Source organism: Aythya fuligula, chromosome 2, assembly GCF_009819795.1.
Source record: "Aythya fuligula isolate bAytFul2 chromosome 2, bAytFul2.pri, whole genome shotgun sequence".
In the NCBI taxonomy this organism is placed as follows: Eukaryota; Metazoa; Chordata; class Aves; order Anseriformes; family Anatidae; genus Aythya; species Aythya fuligula.
The window spans coordinates 121227675-121244700 of NC_045560.1; the positions used below are offsets into that span (position 1 = coordinate 121227675).

A 17026-nucleotide genomic window follows, 5' to 3' on the forward strand; every position below is an offset into this window, starting at 1 on the left:
GATCTAGAAAACACTAAATTCTGGATTCACCTATTTAAGGCAAGAAAATTTTATGTGTGCAGAAAGTCAGTTTGATGCTGGCCCTGCAAAAGCCACTAGTAGAAAAAAATGCTCATAATGATGAAGCTTCCCACCACCTTCATCTATTTGGCTGTCTTCAGTAATGAAACTGCACAGTTCTGTACACTAATGTTTTCAAAGTCACCTTCATAAACAATGAGTCTGTAATATTAAACATCATGACTGAAGCTTACCATATATTATTTGCCTAAGAAAAGATTTTAAATTCTCATAACAGCTTCTCATTTTTCTATATTTCAGCACCCACTGAAGTGAATGGCTAGTCTCTCCAGAACAATATAGAACTTTTCATTAATATATCTCAAATTGCTTTAAAATCAAGGTAAGTATGATTATTCCCATTTTGCAGAGAGAGATGGAAGTAGCTTGCCCAAGATAGTATAAGATAGTGTTAGATAGCATCCTGGAGAGCACTCAGATCTCCTCAATCTAGATATGTCTTTAATCTGTTCTTCAGCATCCCAACACATAATCCACCTGACAAGGTAGCACTGTGTTTTTGCTGATTTCCCACTGCAACTTAATACAGGTGTTTATCTATTTTTTCCTCTATGAATTAAAACCAGAAAAGTTTGGAGATGCTGTTACTAGTGTTCACTAAGCATGTTGCAGTGCTTACAGTCACACTGACTCCATAATCACTAGAAAGGCAGTACTTGAAATCAGTTGCTAGTGTAGGAGATCAAACATTCTGGACATCAGACAAAGGAGGTTAACTACACAGATTGTACATTATCTGAAAATACTGTAAAATACTGAGCTTTTGATACAGGCCACTGAACTATGGCTTTCACATGTGGTTTTACTACAAATAAGTCTGAAAACATTCTCTTGGCCTCGGGGTTTCATATCCATCCTTCACTCACTTACTTCATCTCTGGCCTGTGAAGGAAACATTTCTTCAGCTGATGCCTTACCTTGTACTGGATGTCCTGAAGAATTTCCGTTACAGCCTTTAGGCCTACATGTTCTTTTCCTATCTGAAATACAACAGCAAAGATGAATTTCAGTGTTTTGCTATTTCTGAAATTGTGAAACACAGAAGTCAAACAGAACAGTAAGTTCTGTACTTGTTTTTACTTAAGCTACCCAACCTTGTATTAACCAAATACACTGATACATGACAACTCCAAACAATGAAATTACTATAAAGGCATCAGCCAAAATTTAACAAGGTCTGAATAACTTTAAAGCAGAGACAAAAACTGACAGAGCAAGAAAAAGAGTCACAGTTAAGATTGGTAAATTTTGACTAGGCCTGTTTTGCAGCATATACTGCATGTAAATTCAAAATCATGCAGCTCTATGACATATAAATGCCAAGGATACAGTTTGTCCTTACCAGTTTTTGTCAGAAAAGTACACAGAAAGGAACAGAGTGAACAAACACGACAGACACTTTTTGAATTTGTTCCCACAGTGCTGCAAATCTGGCTCAACATGTCTCTAAGGCTCAGGGGAGTTTTTTTCCTGCCTGCAGAGTGCAGAATGGCAGAGCCCCTCCCTCATGGCATCCCTGGGATTTTGCAGGCAAAAGCATGGCTCTCTGCAGCACTGTCTTTACAGAATGTTTTTTAAAACTTTCAAAAGAAACCAGTTTCCATGAACACTGTTCACTCTGCACACTGATTTCATCTGCTTCTGATCTAAATCACCCACCTAAAGACCCTAGCTTTTACTTTCTATGTAGCATTGGCAAAGTAGAAAGACTGAGCATGGCCTTCCACTTGATTTCTTTGCCAACATGTGCATATATGACATGAAGAATTAAGTGCGAATGAGAGAGAGCAGAACAGCTGGATGCTGAAAAAATTGTTGGCCTTTGGATTTTTATTTTTTTAAAATAAAATGGAAAAGTAGATACTAGAAGAAAATAATTAAACATCAACAAAAGGTAGGTTTTATTTCTAGTAATTTAAAAGGGTTTTCTTTTGTTTCAGAATGGGATTTTATTTTAAAACCTTCGAAGTGTGTAGAAGATATCAAAATCACTTCAAAAATGTAGGTTCTAAATTGCACCAAGATCTGTCACTTAAGATGGTGAAAATATTCTCATTAACCTTTAAATGATGCATTTGAGAACTGTGGTACAAAAGTCTTATATTTCCATGCCATCAGTGGGAAATGGTCACTGAATTTCCTCTCCTCATTCCTTTAATAAACAGCATAACTACTCTTCTTCCTTAGTCAATTTTAATTATATGAAGCCTTTCCTGGCTGATGAAAATGCACTTTGGAATGCTTCAGACTACGGAGACAGAGAGAGACCAGAAAGGGAAAATGTATCATTTAAGTTTCATATTTGTTTAAGAACTTATATATAACTTTCTAACTAACTCAAAGGTTACCTCTGCTAGAATTAAAGGTGAGTTACATAAGCAATTATGACACAGCCCTCCAGGATACAAAACTGAGGGAATGAAAACCGCCTAGCTTCCATTTTTAGTAGTTCTATCTCCGTGTTGGAGCTGTAACCAATGTACCTTTAAATTCAAACAGAGGTAAAGCTCAAAGGCATTCATAAACTTGTTATGAAATATGACATATTAATATCACTGTGGAAGAAAAACCATTTGATCCAGGCATGAATTCTAAGTCTTTTCCTATAAACCTATTTAAACAAAACAGTTTGCCACTTTTCATGAGGAGGATGAGCAACTGGTGCTCGAGGAGTAAAACTGATGGTCTTCTTTATACGATGCAGTCCTTGAAAAACCTTCAGCAGCAATTAGATTATAGGCCTAGCTTCCCAGCTTGCATTATGCCTTCTCCCAGCAAGATTTAAGCCTCCATGTCATAGGCTTCTCTGAAGATCTGCAGAAAGACTCAGTACAGTCGCGGTCTGATGTCTCTGAGGAAGTAATGGGATCCTGTCTCACAATTCTGCTGTGTGTAAAAACACACTTGCACCTGTGTTTAAAAAAGCACAATTCTGCTACTGGGTTTTGGGTCAGTGGGTTCTTAGCCTTCTTTTTTTTTTTTTCCTCTTTCCTCCTCTCCTCTATTTCCCCAATCCCTGCACTGCAGGCCAGGAAAGGAGAAGAACATATCAGAGACAGTGAAGCACCTCCACCTCCTGACAGTCCTCATTCTGTCTTCACAGGCATGGTGAGTGGATGTCTACTTACAGCCAGGCGCAGAGAGAAAAGATGGTTTGACTACATATCACTCCTTCTTGAACTAATATACATTAAATATGGTATTTAAACAAGAGGTACTTATCAGCATGTGCACAGGAGGCATGACAGAGACATGTCTTTCAAGTAGAATACCAGCAGAATAAAATAAATTTTCATAAAATAAAACACATTGTTTTATTTTACGAAATCATTAAAAATGAAAGAAAATGTAAAGGAACTATTTTTCCTCACACAAATGACAGTGCATGGTAACGACTGCAGCACAGAAAACCTACCTGTACAAACAAAGCAATAATAGCTATGCCGTGCTTCTTCCCCACTGCCTCATCGATGCTGCTGTACAGTGTGGAGTTCCAGTGCATTAGATGAAGCTGAAACAAAGCAGTGGAAATAGACCAATAGAAAAAAAAAAAATATGTTTTGTAATTGAAATTAAAACAAACAGACAAAAACACCAGAAATTAACTTCAGTTAACAAAGCCTCCACGTTTGAGTGCATGTATGCATGTGCATGTCTGTGGTTATGCACATCTATCTAAATAGATTCCCATTATAAACATCAGGAATCCCAAGGAAAAAAAAAGAAAAAAAAAAAAATGTCAGCTGCAGAAAAAGCAATCTATAGCCAGTTACCAAATATCTGCTACAAAGGTGTGAATAACCACGCTAATGATGAGTTACATACTCCCTCACTTTGAACACTGAAGTAACACCAGCTAATACAACCTGCCAGCATTGCTCCTCATCCTGCCAGCTCTCTCCCGAGGTATGATTATGGACACAGGCTGTCCAGACATACATTGGACTGGACGACTGTATTATCTTAATGTCACTTGTCTCACATGTCACCTTCCAAGATGAGTCACTCAAATCTCAGCAGTAAGAGCAGGTGAAGTGATTTCAGGAAAGGTTAAACAGAGAGAAAGCTGAGCAGAGAAGAATGGCTGGAGGATCAGCTTTGGGGCAGCAGTGAAAGGGATGCTAAAGAGCAAAATGAGAGCCCTCAACTGCCTTCCACAGGGGAGCAGGCCCTATAGGATTTGATCCATGAACAAGTCAGGCAGCAGATACTGGATGGAAAACATCAAGTCTGTCCTGGTGAAGTGTCACAGCTGTCCATCTTGATTTGAGAAAAGCCCTGGAAAAAGAAGGGAAGGGAAAGGAAGGGGAGGCAAGGTGAGGAGAGGCGAGGTGAGGCGAGGCAAGGCAGGGGACACCACCACCTGCTGAGATGTAATATACATTTCAAACATGAGTTTCTCCACCACTGATGTAATCTAAATTACAGATTACTAAAATGTAATCTCTGTGGCTGAGTCTGATAACATTGCAGAGCTTCAACACAGTGATGCTTTCAAGTTTATCTGCCAACAACTTTTGTACATTCCAAATAGATAAAACAGCTAAAAAAAAAAAAAAATCCTACAAACTCTTAAATTTAATTTCTTTTGTAAAATCAAGTGATTGAAATTTTGCTCAGATACGTCTAAAGTTAAAATATCACTTCCTTAACTTGTTTCCACCTTCAGACAAATTGGTCTGTAAAACAGATAACATTTTCTGGTTTTGTGCTTCAATTTGTCCCAGTAACAAGCCCTATGAAATGCTTCTGACAAGCAGGAGTTTACCAAGCGACCTCAGCACTTGAGAAAATCCACTCCACTCCCCTTATTTCATCTCTGAGGATAATTTTAGGTGCTGCTCCTGATGACTGTAAATCAAATTACATTTCAAGTTATCATTGCAAATAATTCTGGTCATGTTGATCACAGGCATTTGCTGTACTTAAAAAAAAAAAAAAAAAAAAAAAAAAAAAAAAAAAAAACTTTAAAGAATTCATTCACACATGAAAACAGGGATAAATGTACTAGACCACTGCTATAAAACTTATAGATTTAAAAATGTTCCCTGTTAGAACTATTCCATCTCATCATTTCCCATGAATGTACTTGGTGTCATGTACTTTAGCAGACATAAAAAGCTGGTCTATACATCCGATTTACCTTTGGCCTTTAAAAGAATAAAAACAAAGGATCAGCTACTGACAGTCCATTCCCTGACACTCCCTTTAGGAAACAGACCACCACCCTCAGAGTCCAGAGCTTGGAGCCTGCATTAGGTATCCACTAGAGGGAGCTCAGGGAGTCCCACGATGCTAACCAAAACCCTGACCTGCAGAAGGAAAGGGGAGCCGGCTGCAGGCAGGCAGGAGCGCACAGGCTCAGGAAAAAGGTTGCAGTGACTGCAGTCCCGACGGCGATGTCCTTGGTGCTGCGGAGAACAATGCCACATGGCACGGCCATTCGTTTTGTTTGAAATGTCACAGCAAGCTTTTCCTTCGGCGGCTGGAACAATAGCGCTGAGGGTGATAGCCAAATGGAACAAGCCCATTACTTCAGCTGTGTCAACAGGCGGGGCTTGGCTAAGGCTGCCACGACATTCAGCAGCTCTGGAGGTGAAGTCTGTAATCTGATGTTTCTCCGTGTTCTGACAACAGCGGTTTTTTTTGTTTTGTTTTGTTTTGTTTTTGTGAGGATTTGAAAGGAAAACACTTAGCCTCAGAGAGGGAAAAATGAGAAAGCACTGCAGACCATACGAGCAATGACCCCAGGGTATCTAGCAAGAGGTTGCGGTTCTGTCTTAGGCAGCAACCTCTTCAGGGCAGAGACTGTTTCCTATGCTAATGTTATATATTGGCCAGGAAAATGATATCCAAACCTTTGTGTAAAATATTAAGACATCTAGAATTCGTCTGTGAGGCAGCATAAACAGCTTGCCAGGAGGATGTGCTGTAAAATACACAGAGCTGCTGCGTGAAAGGGGGAGAACGGTGCCAAACACCCCACAGATGGAACTGCTTTCCAAAGCACATACCCACTGGCCAGCACCTCTTTCCACATCTCCCAGCGACATGGGAAGAGTAAGTTAAATATTAGCTACCCATTTCAAGCATATCTCTAGGCCTTGCTATTTACTCGGGGAAAGAAGATTCTCTGCATACTCTTAGAGCTTCCTTCCTTTCCACCAACTTAATGGAGGTCAGGATGGTCTATGACAAAAAGAAGATAACACAAAGACAAAAGATGTTTTCGCATAATATTGATGTACCCTTGACAAGGTTCAGGTTTAGGAATCAACATTACTAAAGGTACTGAAATGGACACTCATCACCTTCTGGCCCAAAGGTTCCTGTAATGTGGAGGTTCCACTCAAGAAGGTGAAATATTAAATGCTCGATATTTAAATAAATATTTGACTCCATGGAACAAGAATCAATATTTTGTACCATGTTTCTGTAGCCCAATGTAGAGCAAACTTCTGGTCTGTGTTAAAAATGCAACTGTGTTATTGCCTTTGAGGTAGTGATTATTACAGTAAATTAGTCATCTATTTTTTACACAGTAGGTTGTAAACTTGTTGCCATAAACACTTGTGGAGCCATATTGTACCAGCAGGTTCATACATGGGTTAGACAAGTTACAGCCAAGACTTCTAAAAACAGATACTAAAGAGAACAGCTAGAGATGTAGCCTCTAGCACTCCTAGCCCAACCACCATGGATGACCGAGGAGTACAACACAAAAAGAGGTCAGGCTCATGCGCTCTCCTCAGGCAGCGTCTCTTATTGCCACTGCTAGAGACAGAATACGGGATGGATCATTTGTTTGACCCAGCAGGGTTTCCATTAGGTTCCCATCTTCAGAATCTAGGTGATATCTAGAACTTCATGACAAATGACAGAAAAGGTTCTGTCATTAGGGATTTACAGGCTGAAATTAGGTAGGTGATCTAATGAAAGATAATAATACTATAACATCTCCCAACAACAGGTCACAAGGGCTCACATCTTTTCTCCTCTGATAAGTACCTTGCATGCACATTTAAATAAATAGATGTCAACATTTGTCTAAATACTTGGAAGCCAAGTCAAATGAATTCTGCAGAAGAGGAAAAATGTAGCTCATATGGGGTCTGGATAAGTGAACGAACAAAGGATTCAGAAAGGGAAATATTACCAAGGAATCAGTAAGACCTAAGTGTGCTTAGCAAAGTGTTCCTTTCAAATTGTGGTTTATCCTATGCATTCATGAGGTTTTCTGAACTCTTCAGCCTTCTGTTCACTTTTTTTTTTTTTTTTTAATTTGCCATTAGATGAAAATCTCAGATAACAGAAAAAAATGGCTAAAAATGTATGAACATTACAAAAATTTGAACTCTAAAAGGGACAGTCCACAGCCAGCATGGCCTGTAACTCCTGTTATTAATGGAAATCAGATGTGCACATGGGAAATACCTCAGTGCTTTTACAAGTCTTGAAACTACCAGTGTAACACCTGTGTACACTGACAACTTCACAGCTGTGCACATGTATCTTACCAGTAGCTAACAGCCAGGCAGACTTACTAGATCAATGGTCTGTAGTTTGGTAACCTTCAGTTTTACATTGATTTGAGAAGGCCATATTGATTTGGGACATTGGTTTGAGAGTGCATACTCACAAGGGGTGCCAGCCTCTGATGAAAACACAACCATAAGTTTTTTTAAATTGGCAGCTCACTTTAGTGTGGTTCATTCCGAGTGCGCACAAGCTGCAGCAGGAAAGATGCTGTTCAAGTTGTTAGCTAATGTGTTGATGCTCAGCAGTTATGATGTTTCTGTACAACCAGAATGAGTCATCTATGCTGCTGATTGTCAGGGCTGGCTTGGAGTGCCAGACAGTGCATATTTTTACAGAAATATTATAAGATTGTGAGAAACTCTTTAGCATAATAATAATAATAATAGGAAGGAAGGAAAAAAAGTACTTTGGAGCCTTTTAACCTTCCAGCTGTATATCAAAGAATTGTAGTGGCGACTTAGTCAGAATAGGATGAACTGAAAACTCACAAAGGCAAATGATAAACTACTGATAAAGTTGATTTATTCTGTCAACAAATGGAGAGACTGTCCTTCATGGGAAGAATTAAGAAATTATTCCAGGCAGCAGAGTGAACCCCACAGAATGGTTATTCTGTATGGAACGAATCCTGAGAATCCTCTCAATTTTTACCCATTCTTCACTCAACTAAAAGATTTTTGATCCTAGTCCTGATGTCCTTGCTCAAGAAAAACATACGCTGACATTAACTAGGGGCCTGTCTCAAATCAAGACTGCTTCAAAAATTAATAAGGACCTGAGATTCTGGCTTTAAAATCAATAAACAAATGAAAACCCTACCCTTTAATTGGTTCCTTTCTGTACCACATAAACGTCTTTTATACCTAGCTGAAAAGAAAAGGCCTGAGATGGTAGAGTTTTACACAGCATCAGTCACTAGGATGACAGATTCTGGCAAGAATTAGGGTCACTCTGTATGACCTAGCATTAGTTCTGGAAGCTAGTTTCTCTCAATAAAAAAGGTGTTACAAGAACATGTACATTCTTCCTCCATCTATGGTATTGGCTGCTCTGCAGATCTTTGCAGGGTGCTACACTCACTGGGAACAAAAATGATCTTCTAAGCTCTGTTGCTGGTCTTACTCTATTTCTAATTAAGAAACTTAAAACCATAGAATCACAAGATAATTTAGACAGGAAGGGGCCTCTGAAGGCCAGCTGATGCAACCCTCCTTTCCCCATGCAAAGCAGCTCCAACTTCAAAGTCATCCACTAATTCAAAGTTGGATCAGATTGCCTGTCCAAGCTTTGCATATCTCCAGGGATGGAGATCCCCCAGCCTCCCTGGGTAGCCTGCTCTATACTTCATCTCCCTCATGGTGAAGAACTTTTTCTCCGTACTTAATCAGCATCTCTCTTGTTGCAACCTAACCCCTCTTGCCCTTTCACACTTCTCAGAAGAGCCTGGCCCATCTTCTCTCTGGTCAGGAAGCCAGGCATGAAGTGCCCACAACTGCCAGAACAATGACTCTTGATTAACTCTCAAATGATGACTCTTTCTCAGACCCTGTCAGTGAACATCACCTAGTAAATGTCTAAGTTTCACCTAAGTTTACTTTCACCTGAGCTTACTTAACTCTTGCAATGTCAGAAAGTCGCTATTGTGACTATCCCCCACTGCAACATGCTAGTGGGTCTCTGTTATACAAGTGGCAGACCAGGGCTATGTGAGACAAGCTAGTGCATTATAGGAAAACACTTTCTGAAATACACCACAGCTAATCTTTCGTTATGACATATCTGATTAACAGTCGAGGAAGAAGAAGGACCCTGTGCTCAAATGTTTCTGCTCTCTTATTTAATCTTAATGCTACAAATTTGCTATAAATCTGCAAAATGTCTTGCTACCATAAGAAGTAGTTCATATAATATTGCTGCTTTCTTTATGAATACTTCTTGCTAAACTCCTGGAGCCCCAATTTGTTACTGGGACCCCTTTTAAACACTGTTCAATGTGGAATGTTTTTATCGACTAAGCTAGGCAGTTTGGACAGAAATAACAAACCCACAGTTCCTTGGAATCAAGGTACAGGTGCCGATACCAAAGTCCTCAATGGCATCAGAAGCAGGTCATGCAGCAGACTTACACCTGATAAAACCACTGGCAGCTGGGGCAGCAGGAGGCAAGATGAAACATCTACATAACCTGGGTGTAGGTCCTGCCTCAGCAACCACAGCCAATTTTGTAAGGAGCTGTGACATGGGGAATCACTCTGTTCAAGAGGCTCCTGTTTGTGCTCTATACACAAGAGAAGACCATCATTTTTAAATAATCCTGCTTCAGATCTGCATGTTAAACTATTAAAACATCAAACTATGACACTATCATCACTAGGCTTACTTGAATGCATGCTGCTTTTGCAATCACCCACTGTACTTTTTTTCTAATCCATATACTCTTGCTCTTCACTAAGGAGCTAGGTATTCCAAAAGATTCTCTCTGCAGTGCATGCTGCATCAAGAGTAAATGAGTCTGTTGGAAAGCTTTTTTCTCTGGTCAGAACTAGGTTACGCAGGTATTTCTGGTTAGCTGTGCAACTAGCAACTACAAGCTCCCAAAAAGTCTGCTTAGTCCAGTAATACTACAGGCCAAGAATTTATCTCAAGGTTAGAGATATATTATTGCTCTCCTATCTTCTTGATCCTTATTTCAATTCATAGGGGGTGTTCTTTAAAAGACCAACAGGTGAGTAGTGCATCACCACGTTTTAAGTAGAGTTGCATCTAAAACATGTTAGTCTGGAAACATAATAGTATCTCTTTTTGTCATATTTCTGTCACGCTGAGAAAGACAGTGGCATTGAAACATTGTTTTGAATCCACGTATATGCCACCTCAGTGATTACCTCTTAAGGTAAATTAAAGCAGCTTTAGAGCTCATAGAATCATAGACTATCCCTAGTTGGAAGGGACCCATAAAGATCACAAAATCATAGAATGGTTTGGGTTGGAAATGACCTTAAAGATGCTGTGGGCATCTTTAAAGATGCCATAGGCAGGGACACCTTCCACCAGACCAGGTTCCCCAAAGCCCCATCCAACCTGGCCTTGAACACCTCCAGGGATGGGGCATCCACAGCTTCTCTGGGCAACCTGTGCCAGTGCCTCACCACCCTCTGAGTGAAGAATTTCTTCCTAACATCTAACCTAAATCTACCCTCTTTTAGTTTAAAGCCTCTTTGTTCTATATCATTGAGCCCAACTCCTGGCTCCACACAGAACTACCTGAAAATCAAACCGTATGTCTGAGAGCATTGTCCAAACAGGCTGACAGGCTCAGTGCTCTGACCACTGCCCCGGGGAGCCTGTCCCAATGCCCGACCACCCTCTGGTGCAGCACCTTTCCCTAACCCCCAGCCTGACCCTTCCCTGTCCCAGCTCCATGCCATTCCCTCGGGTCCTGTCGCTGTCCCCAGAGAGCAGAGCTCAGCGCCTGCCCCTCCACTTCCCTCATGAGGGAGCTGCAGGCTGCCGTGAGGTTTCCCCTCAGCCTGTTCTGCTCTGGGCTGAACAAACCAAGGGACCTCAGCTGCTCCTCATACATCTTCCCCTCTAGACCTTTCACCATCTTCATAGCTCTCCTTAAGACATTCTCCAATAGTTTTATGTCCTTTCTTATGCTGTGGTGCCCCAAACTGCACACAGTCCTTGAGGTGAGGCCTCACCAGTGCAGAGCAGAGCAGGACAACCCCTTCCCTTGACCAGCTAGCAGTGCTGTGCAGTTGGCCCTTTGAGCTGCCAGGGCACACTGCTGGCTCATGTTCAACTTGACATTGACCAGAACCCCTCAGGTCCCTTTCTGCAGGGCTGCTCTCCAGCCTCTCATCCCCCAGTCTGCACATATAGCTGGGGTGGCCCCATCTCAGGCGCAGAATCTGGAACTTTCTCCTGTTAAATTTCATGCAGTTAGTAAGAAAGCAGCTGCTCTGATATCTACTGTAGAGCTTAACAATCATTCTCCTGGACTCACCCAGGTTTATTAAAGATCGGTACACTCCCGCTCCACTCACAACATGCCATAAAAACTGAGGAGGGAACAGTACAAATGGGAAACTCTGGATTCCTAGCCAGGGCCAATATAAAGTCCTTTCCCTGGTCTGAGAAGGATGAAATGAAGCTGAGGATTTCAGCTAGTAATAATGGATAGCAACACAGCCTAGACATACTTTGATTATGCATATTTAAAAAAAAAAATGCATAAACTATATCACATAAAGAAAAAATGTGGAAAAACTGTGCCTTTCTATTATACATGTGCATAAGAATTTATGAGTTGATACTTGACTTGGCACTGAATTGTTTCAGGAAGCAATTGACTAAGCTGCTGGCAGTGACCATAACACACAGTAATTAAGTTCCAAATCCTCACAAGGGGACCGAACCAAGGATATGACCAGGGCACACAGCTTCAAGAAAAGTGATTAAAAAAAGTAGAAAGTTAGTTATTAACAGCCTGAAGGAGAGGTTTCGGAAATTAAAGTTAATGGAAATGATACAGAAGCTGTTTGAAAATATCAGAAAAAGTGGGAGTACATTTATATACTCTGTACCACGAAAAAAGACGCAAAACCCCATGAAATATAAAGCCTGCATGGTTAAACATTACAGTTCAGTCGAGGTAAATACATTCCTTTAAAAAAGCAAATGCAAGTAAAAACAAATGACTGTATTATGAACTCTGGGCAAAAGCAAGAAGAAGAGGAGAAAGAGAAAGTAGACAAGGGAGCTAGGATATTAATCAGTGAACTTGGTTTATGCTTGTAGACTTGAATTTTTCAAGGCTTCTGTCATGGATAGGTGCCAAAATGCCACTGAATTTCAGTAGGAATTAAATCATCTTTATCATTTCATACATAGATTATTGTCATAACAAAGACATAAAGGGAACTCTGTGCCTATCTTTGAAAGCAATGCTGAGGTCAGTGCTAAGGAAGAAAGACAGGCTGGAAGCAGTGCCAAGAAACACAGATGACAACACTGTTAAGTAAAAACCCTCCTGAATAATATAATGTAGGAGAAGGAAAAGCTAAACTTCTGTTCAACTTCTGCTTGTTATAATTTATTGAAAATCTAAAAACTTAGGTCTAGTCTGTGACTTAACTGTAAGGTTCTGGGTATGTACAGAACAAGATAACATTCCCTGAACAAAGAAGTCTGCAATCTAAAATCAGACAAATTAGGTGGAAGCAACAAATTGGCGTAGAGTAGAGTACAAGGTATGCTGGAGACTGTGTTTAGACAACCCTGCAGTCACAGTGTGAGATACAAAGTGTCTCAGGCCAAAAGCAAAATTCATGGCTAAAACATTCAGTATTCTGCTCGGCTGGGACGTAAGCTAGTCCAGAAGAACCCTTGCTGACTGTGCTCTTCTCTCCATGGACATTTTTGAAAGAGGATTGAACCGTAATGTCACTGTAAAAAAAAATATTTTAGTTAGATTGTATAAGGAAGGGTTGCAAAGACCTTCCAAAATCTGTTCTCTTTCCAAAAAGCCAGCCCAGCAACAATTACCTAGACAACAAAAATAGATTGCAAAAGTTGTCCAGGCAATTGTGCAGCATACCTTCAGGCATGCCACTGGAAAGACAAAGCATAATGGGACTGTAGGATTGTTTACTGCATCTCAGGAAATACCCTAGCAGTCACTGTGGCAAATCCCTTGTGCTAAAGAAGTATCTACCACATTAGTGAACCATACTGAAAAAGAACAATAAAAACATTGCAACATCTAACATTAACCAGGCTTCTGTGTTCCCTTTGAAGAGTCTGATAACATGCAGTAGCCTCATTTCATGTGAGGAAAACAATTGCTGGACAACTGAAACAACAAAATTAACAGCAGGAAGTACACGTGTATATGGAGAGATTCAAAAGACCACAGCTATGAAAAATACTCTAAAAAGAAAAGTAATGGCAACAACAACAACAACAACAAAAATCCACCTGAGTGCTCTTCTTTCTGTTCTGTCAAAAGAAGCTAAAAGGCTAAGGGAAAAAAACATTTAACCTTATTAAAAAGGCAAAAAATGGGTCAAATCTTGTGTCCCTCTTCAAACTAAGGATGTGCCAACTTGTCACAGAAAGGCTTCATTTCCAAGGTTAAGAAAAAGGAAGCAGCACAAGGAAGACACAAATCCCCAGAAAGTTTTGCAAACCTCACCTAGGCCCCTTTTGTCTAGGCCTTGAACAGAAGGCAAAGTATCTCCTCAACAGCTCACAGAGGCTACTGAAATGTGGCATTAGCTTGTCTGGTTTTTAGGAAAATCATTGGCAAAGCATCAAAGGGTATAGGGGAAACTGAGGGTACTATAATTTGTATTTACTTTTTCTTCCTGCTTGAAAGCACAAGCACTGCTTATTTCTATTGGCATGCAGAGGAAATTAAAAGAAAACAGGAATTAATCAAAAATGAACATTTTTCCAACCTCAGAAAAAATTATACAGGCTAAGAAAAGGAATGAAAAAGGCAGAACACCCTTCTATATTGCTGACTTTCAGTATGAACCCAACCAGTACATTAATGAAAAGCTACATAGTCCTCACAGACAGATTCATGGGTCAAGTTCTTCACTGTGCCAAGTTTCTGCTCGGTGTGTGAAGCAAGGAGCACCACAGAAGGTCATTGTTCCCTGACACCACATCTGGCCCCAGCAAACACGTAGGCTGAGGTGCCCCAGCTCTGCCCTTACCTGTGCTTACAGGAGCAAATACACATTCAAGCCTTTCTTCTTCCTTCCCCTGAAGGCCAGGAAGGAAAAAACGAGGATTTTAGCACAAGACCCTCCATCCTGCTGTTAGACTGGATTGCTGCCAACCTGCATGGGTGTACATGTGCGTCTGCATGTGCTTTTACATCTCCATAGCTGGAAAGTGTGAAGCTTGGTAGAAGGGAACTGGACCTTGATGTTGGTTGATGATATTACAGGCAAGCAATGCCAACAACACAGAAAACACAAAGTGGTGGAGGTTAAGTGGTTAATTCTGGAAGTGTTATTTATATGACTAGGCATTTAATATAGGCATGCCCAATTCCACAAAGTGTTGGCTGCAATCTGTTGTCCTGGATTTAAAACCAGACTGTTTGTATGTGGAAGGATTTAAATCACTGATTTAATTTTCAACAATAGATTCTCTAATGAAGGCAGAATAAATTAAAAAATAATACTCTTTCCCTCCTATTTATTAAGTTTTATTAATAACTGATTTGAATCCTGTGGTTCTGCATGTTTCAAAGCTAAAGGTCTCTCTAAAAAGATGAGAATCTGTGGCTGCATATTATCATTTCAAATTATAAGCCTGGCTGTTTTCCAGTGAGCAGTTGCTCATCCATACTACACTCCTCTTGGAAACTGAGTCATTTGTGTGTTTTTTTTTCCATAGCATCAGCTATGCTTTTATTACAATAATAACCCTTGTAATGCATATCCAAGTTTTCTCCTGAACTGTACATTTGCACATTGCATAATGGTATTATACTTCTCTTCAGTCCCCTAGCTGCACTGACTCCCAAAATGTTGTCGAGCTTTAATTGTGCCTCACTCCAGTTCCTTACATGGCTTAGTGCTGCCACCTTAGATGGTAGGAATAAGCAGTGAGGCTGTCTCATTGGCAACAGTGTGGTCCACATAGCAAGGCATCAGATAGCCCTGTGGTTTAATTGCTGACCGGGGATTTACAACCTAAATTAGCTATTTTGGTACTGTAGTGTCTCAAAGTCTCTCTAGAATTTGATGATCTAGGAATTATGAGTCAGTTCTCCGTCAGTCCTGAAAAAGACATGCGTGACCAAGGCCAAATAATTTAATCCCTCTGAACTTGTTTTGTACCAGTTCATTGGCAAGAGCGGAACTTGCCTCCCTCACGCTGATGTTTCAAGTATTACATTATTTGTGCTTGTGAAGCACTCAGGCATGACAGTAAATACTTGTGGAAGCCTTCAAAGGTCTTCAGCTCTTAGATGAGCTTCAAGTTTTATCCATTACCTCTTGAGAGCCATATGTGTACCATTAACACACATAACAACAAAAAAAAGGGGGGGAAGTTGGGGGGGGGGGCGGACTAAGCTCATGTCAGAAAGCTATTGTCTCTCTCACAGAGTATTTACTCATACTGGGGCCAACCTAGGAACCGGTCCTGACATCAGCATGCAGCATGGAAACGGGGGAAATGAGGAATCTCCTTTCCCAGCTTCTTCCACAAGTGACAGATCTTAGACAGAAAAACAGTTAGGCACAGGAGTTAGGGCAAAGTGCCAAGGCACCAAGAAATTGAGGCAAGACATAAAGCAGAGTGTCAGCAATGATCATGGTAGAAACTTTAAAATTACGTAGAACCAAATCAAAACAAGTCAAGGGCAGACATCCAAGGAAACCAGCAGAGAAAAGACGTGTGTGCTGAAACCTGGGCTTAAATCCTTTTCAGAAGTCCCACCTTCTAAGTGACTACACAAGCTCTTCTCCCACAGCAGAGTGAAAACATCAGTAACTATCTTTTAATGTTGGGAATGGGGTTTCCAGTAAGGGATGTCACAGCAGCAGTCTTTATATGAGTAGAAGCACTGTGACCAAGACAGTTCTGTGAGAAAGTAAAATAATGAGAAGGCAAAGCAGTATTTCAGCTCAAGGAGTGGAAAAGTTTCACATATTTTAACAAAGTCTCAGAGGATGTACTGCCTCCACCCCAGACAGGGATTGCTGAGAGCTATTTTGCCTTCAAAGCTCCTTGCCTCCCTTAGCGAGGATGCAGTGCCACCAAGCTTGATTCACTTCTCACTTTCTTCTCATTCTCATTTCCTTCACTAAATTCCATCCGCCTGCAACATGTCTCCCTAGAAGAGTTCTTCCTATTTTGCTCAGTCATTTGTAGTTTGGACCATTTAGTTCTTGAAATTCTCCATCCTGGTACAAGTTAGAAATCACAGACTATTGCACCTGCCCCTTCAAAAGTTTTAGATGTGTGTGAGCAGTGAAGCCACAACACACAACTGACTGCAAGTAAGACAACTCCTAAAAGAGAAACGAAAGAATAAAGCTTCATTATAGACTGTTAATGCCACTCTTCTTTGACCCGATGTCTGGCAGCTTATATGTCTTTCACAACCAATTAATAAATTGCAGATTTCACACAGAAGGAAAAATGACATTTACTACATCTGATCTTCCTGATCATTAAGATCTTCCACAGAGCTTAACTGAGCGTTTCTCGGATGCTAGCCAAGCTAAAAGCATTTGTGGCAGCACATCAGTCCATTTTTGCACCTGTTATTTCCATGAATTCACAATTCGAAGTGCATAGATGTATTCCCTGGTAAATTCCAACTACATGTGACTGAGCAAAACAAGGGCCAACCCAAGCTCATATTGACAAA

The 17026-nt window shown here is 40.5% G+C and overlaps 1 protein-coding gene across 1 annotated transcript in view; it reads right to left on the bottom strand.

Moving 5' to 3' along the window:
- CA8 (carbonic anhydrase 8) overlaps nt 1-17026 on the bottom strand; it is a 47473-nt gene that overhangs the window by 19038 nt on the left and 11409 nt on the right. The window contains exons 4-5 of the mRNA XM_032182306.1: nt 3497-3592; nt 999-1061 (exon numbers count right to left, since the gene is read on the bottom strand). Coding sequence (XP_032038197.1) covers nt 999-1061; nt 3497-3592 — 159 coding nt within the window. The remainder of the gene's footprint in view (nt 1-998; nt 1062-3496; nt 3593-17026) is intronic.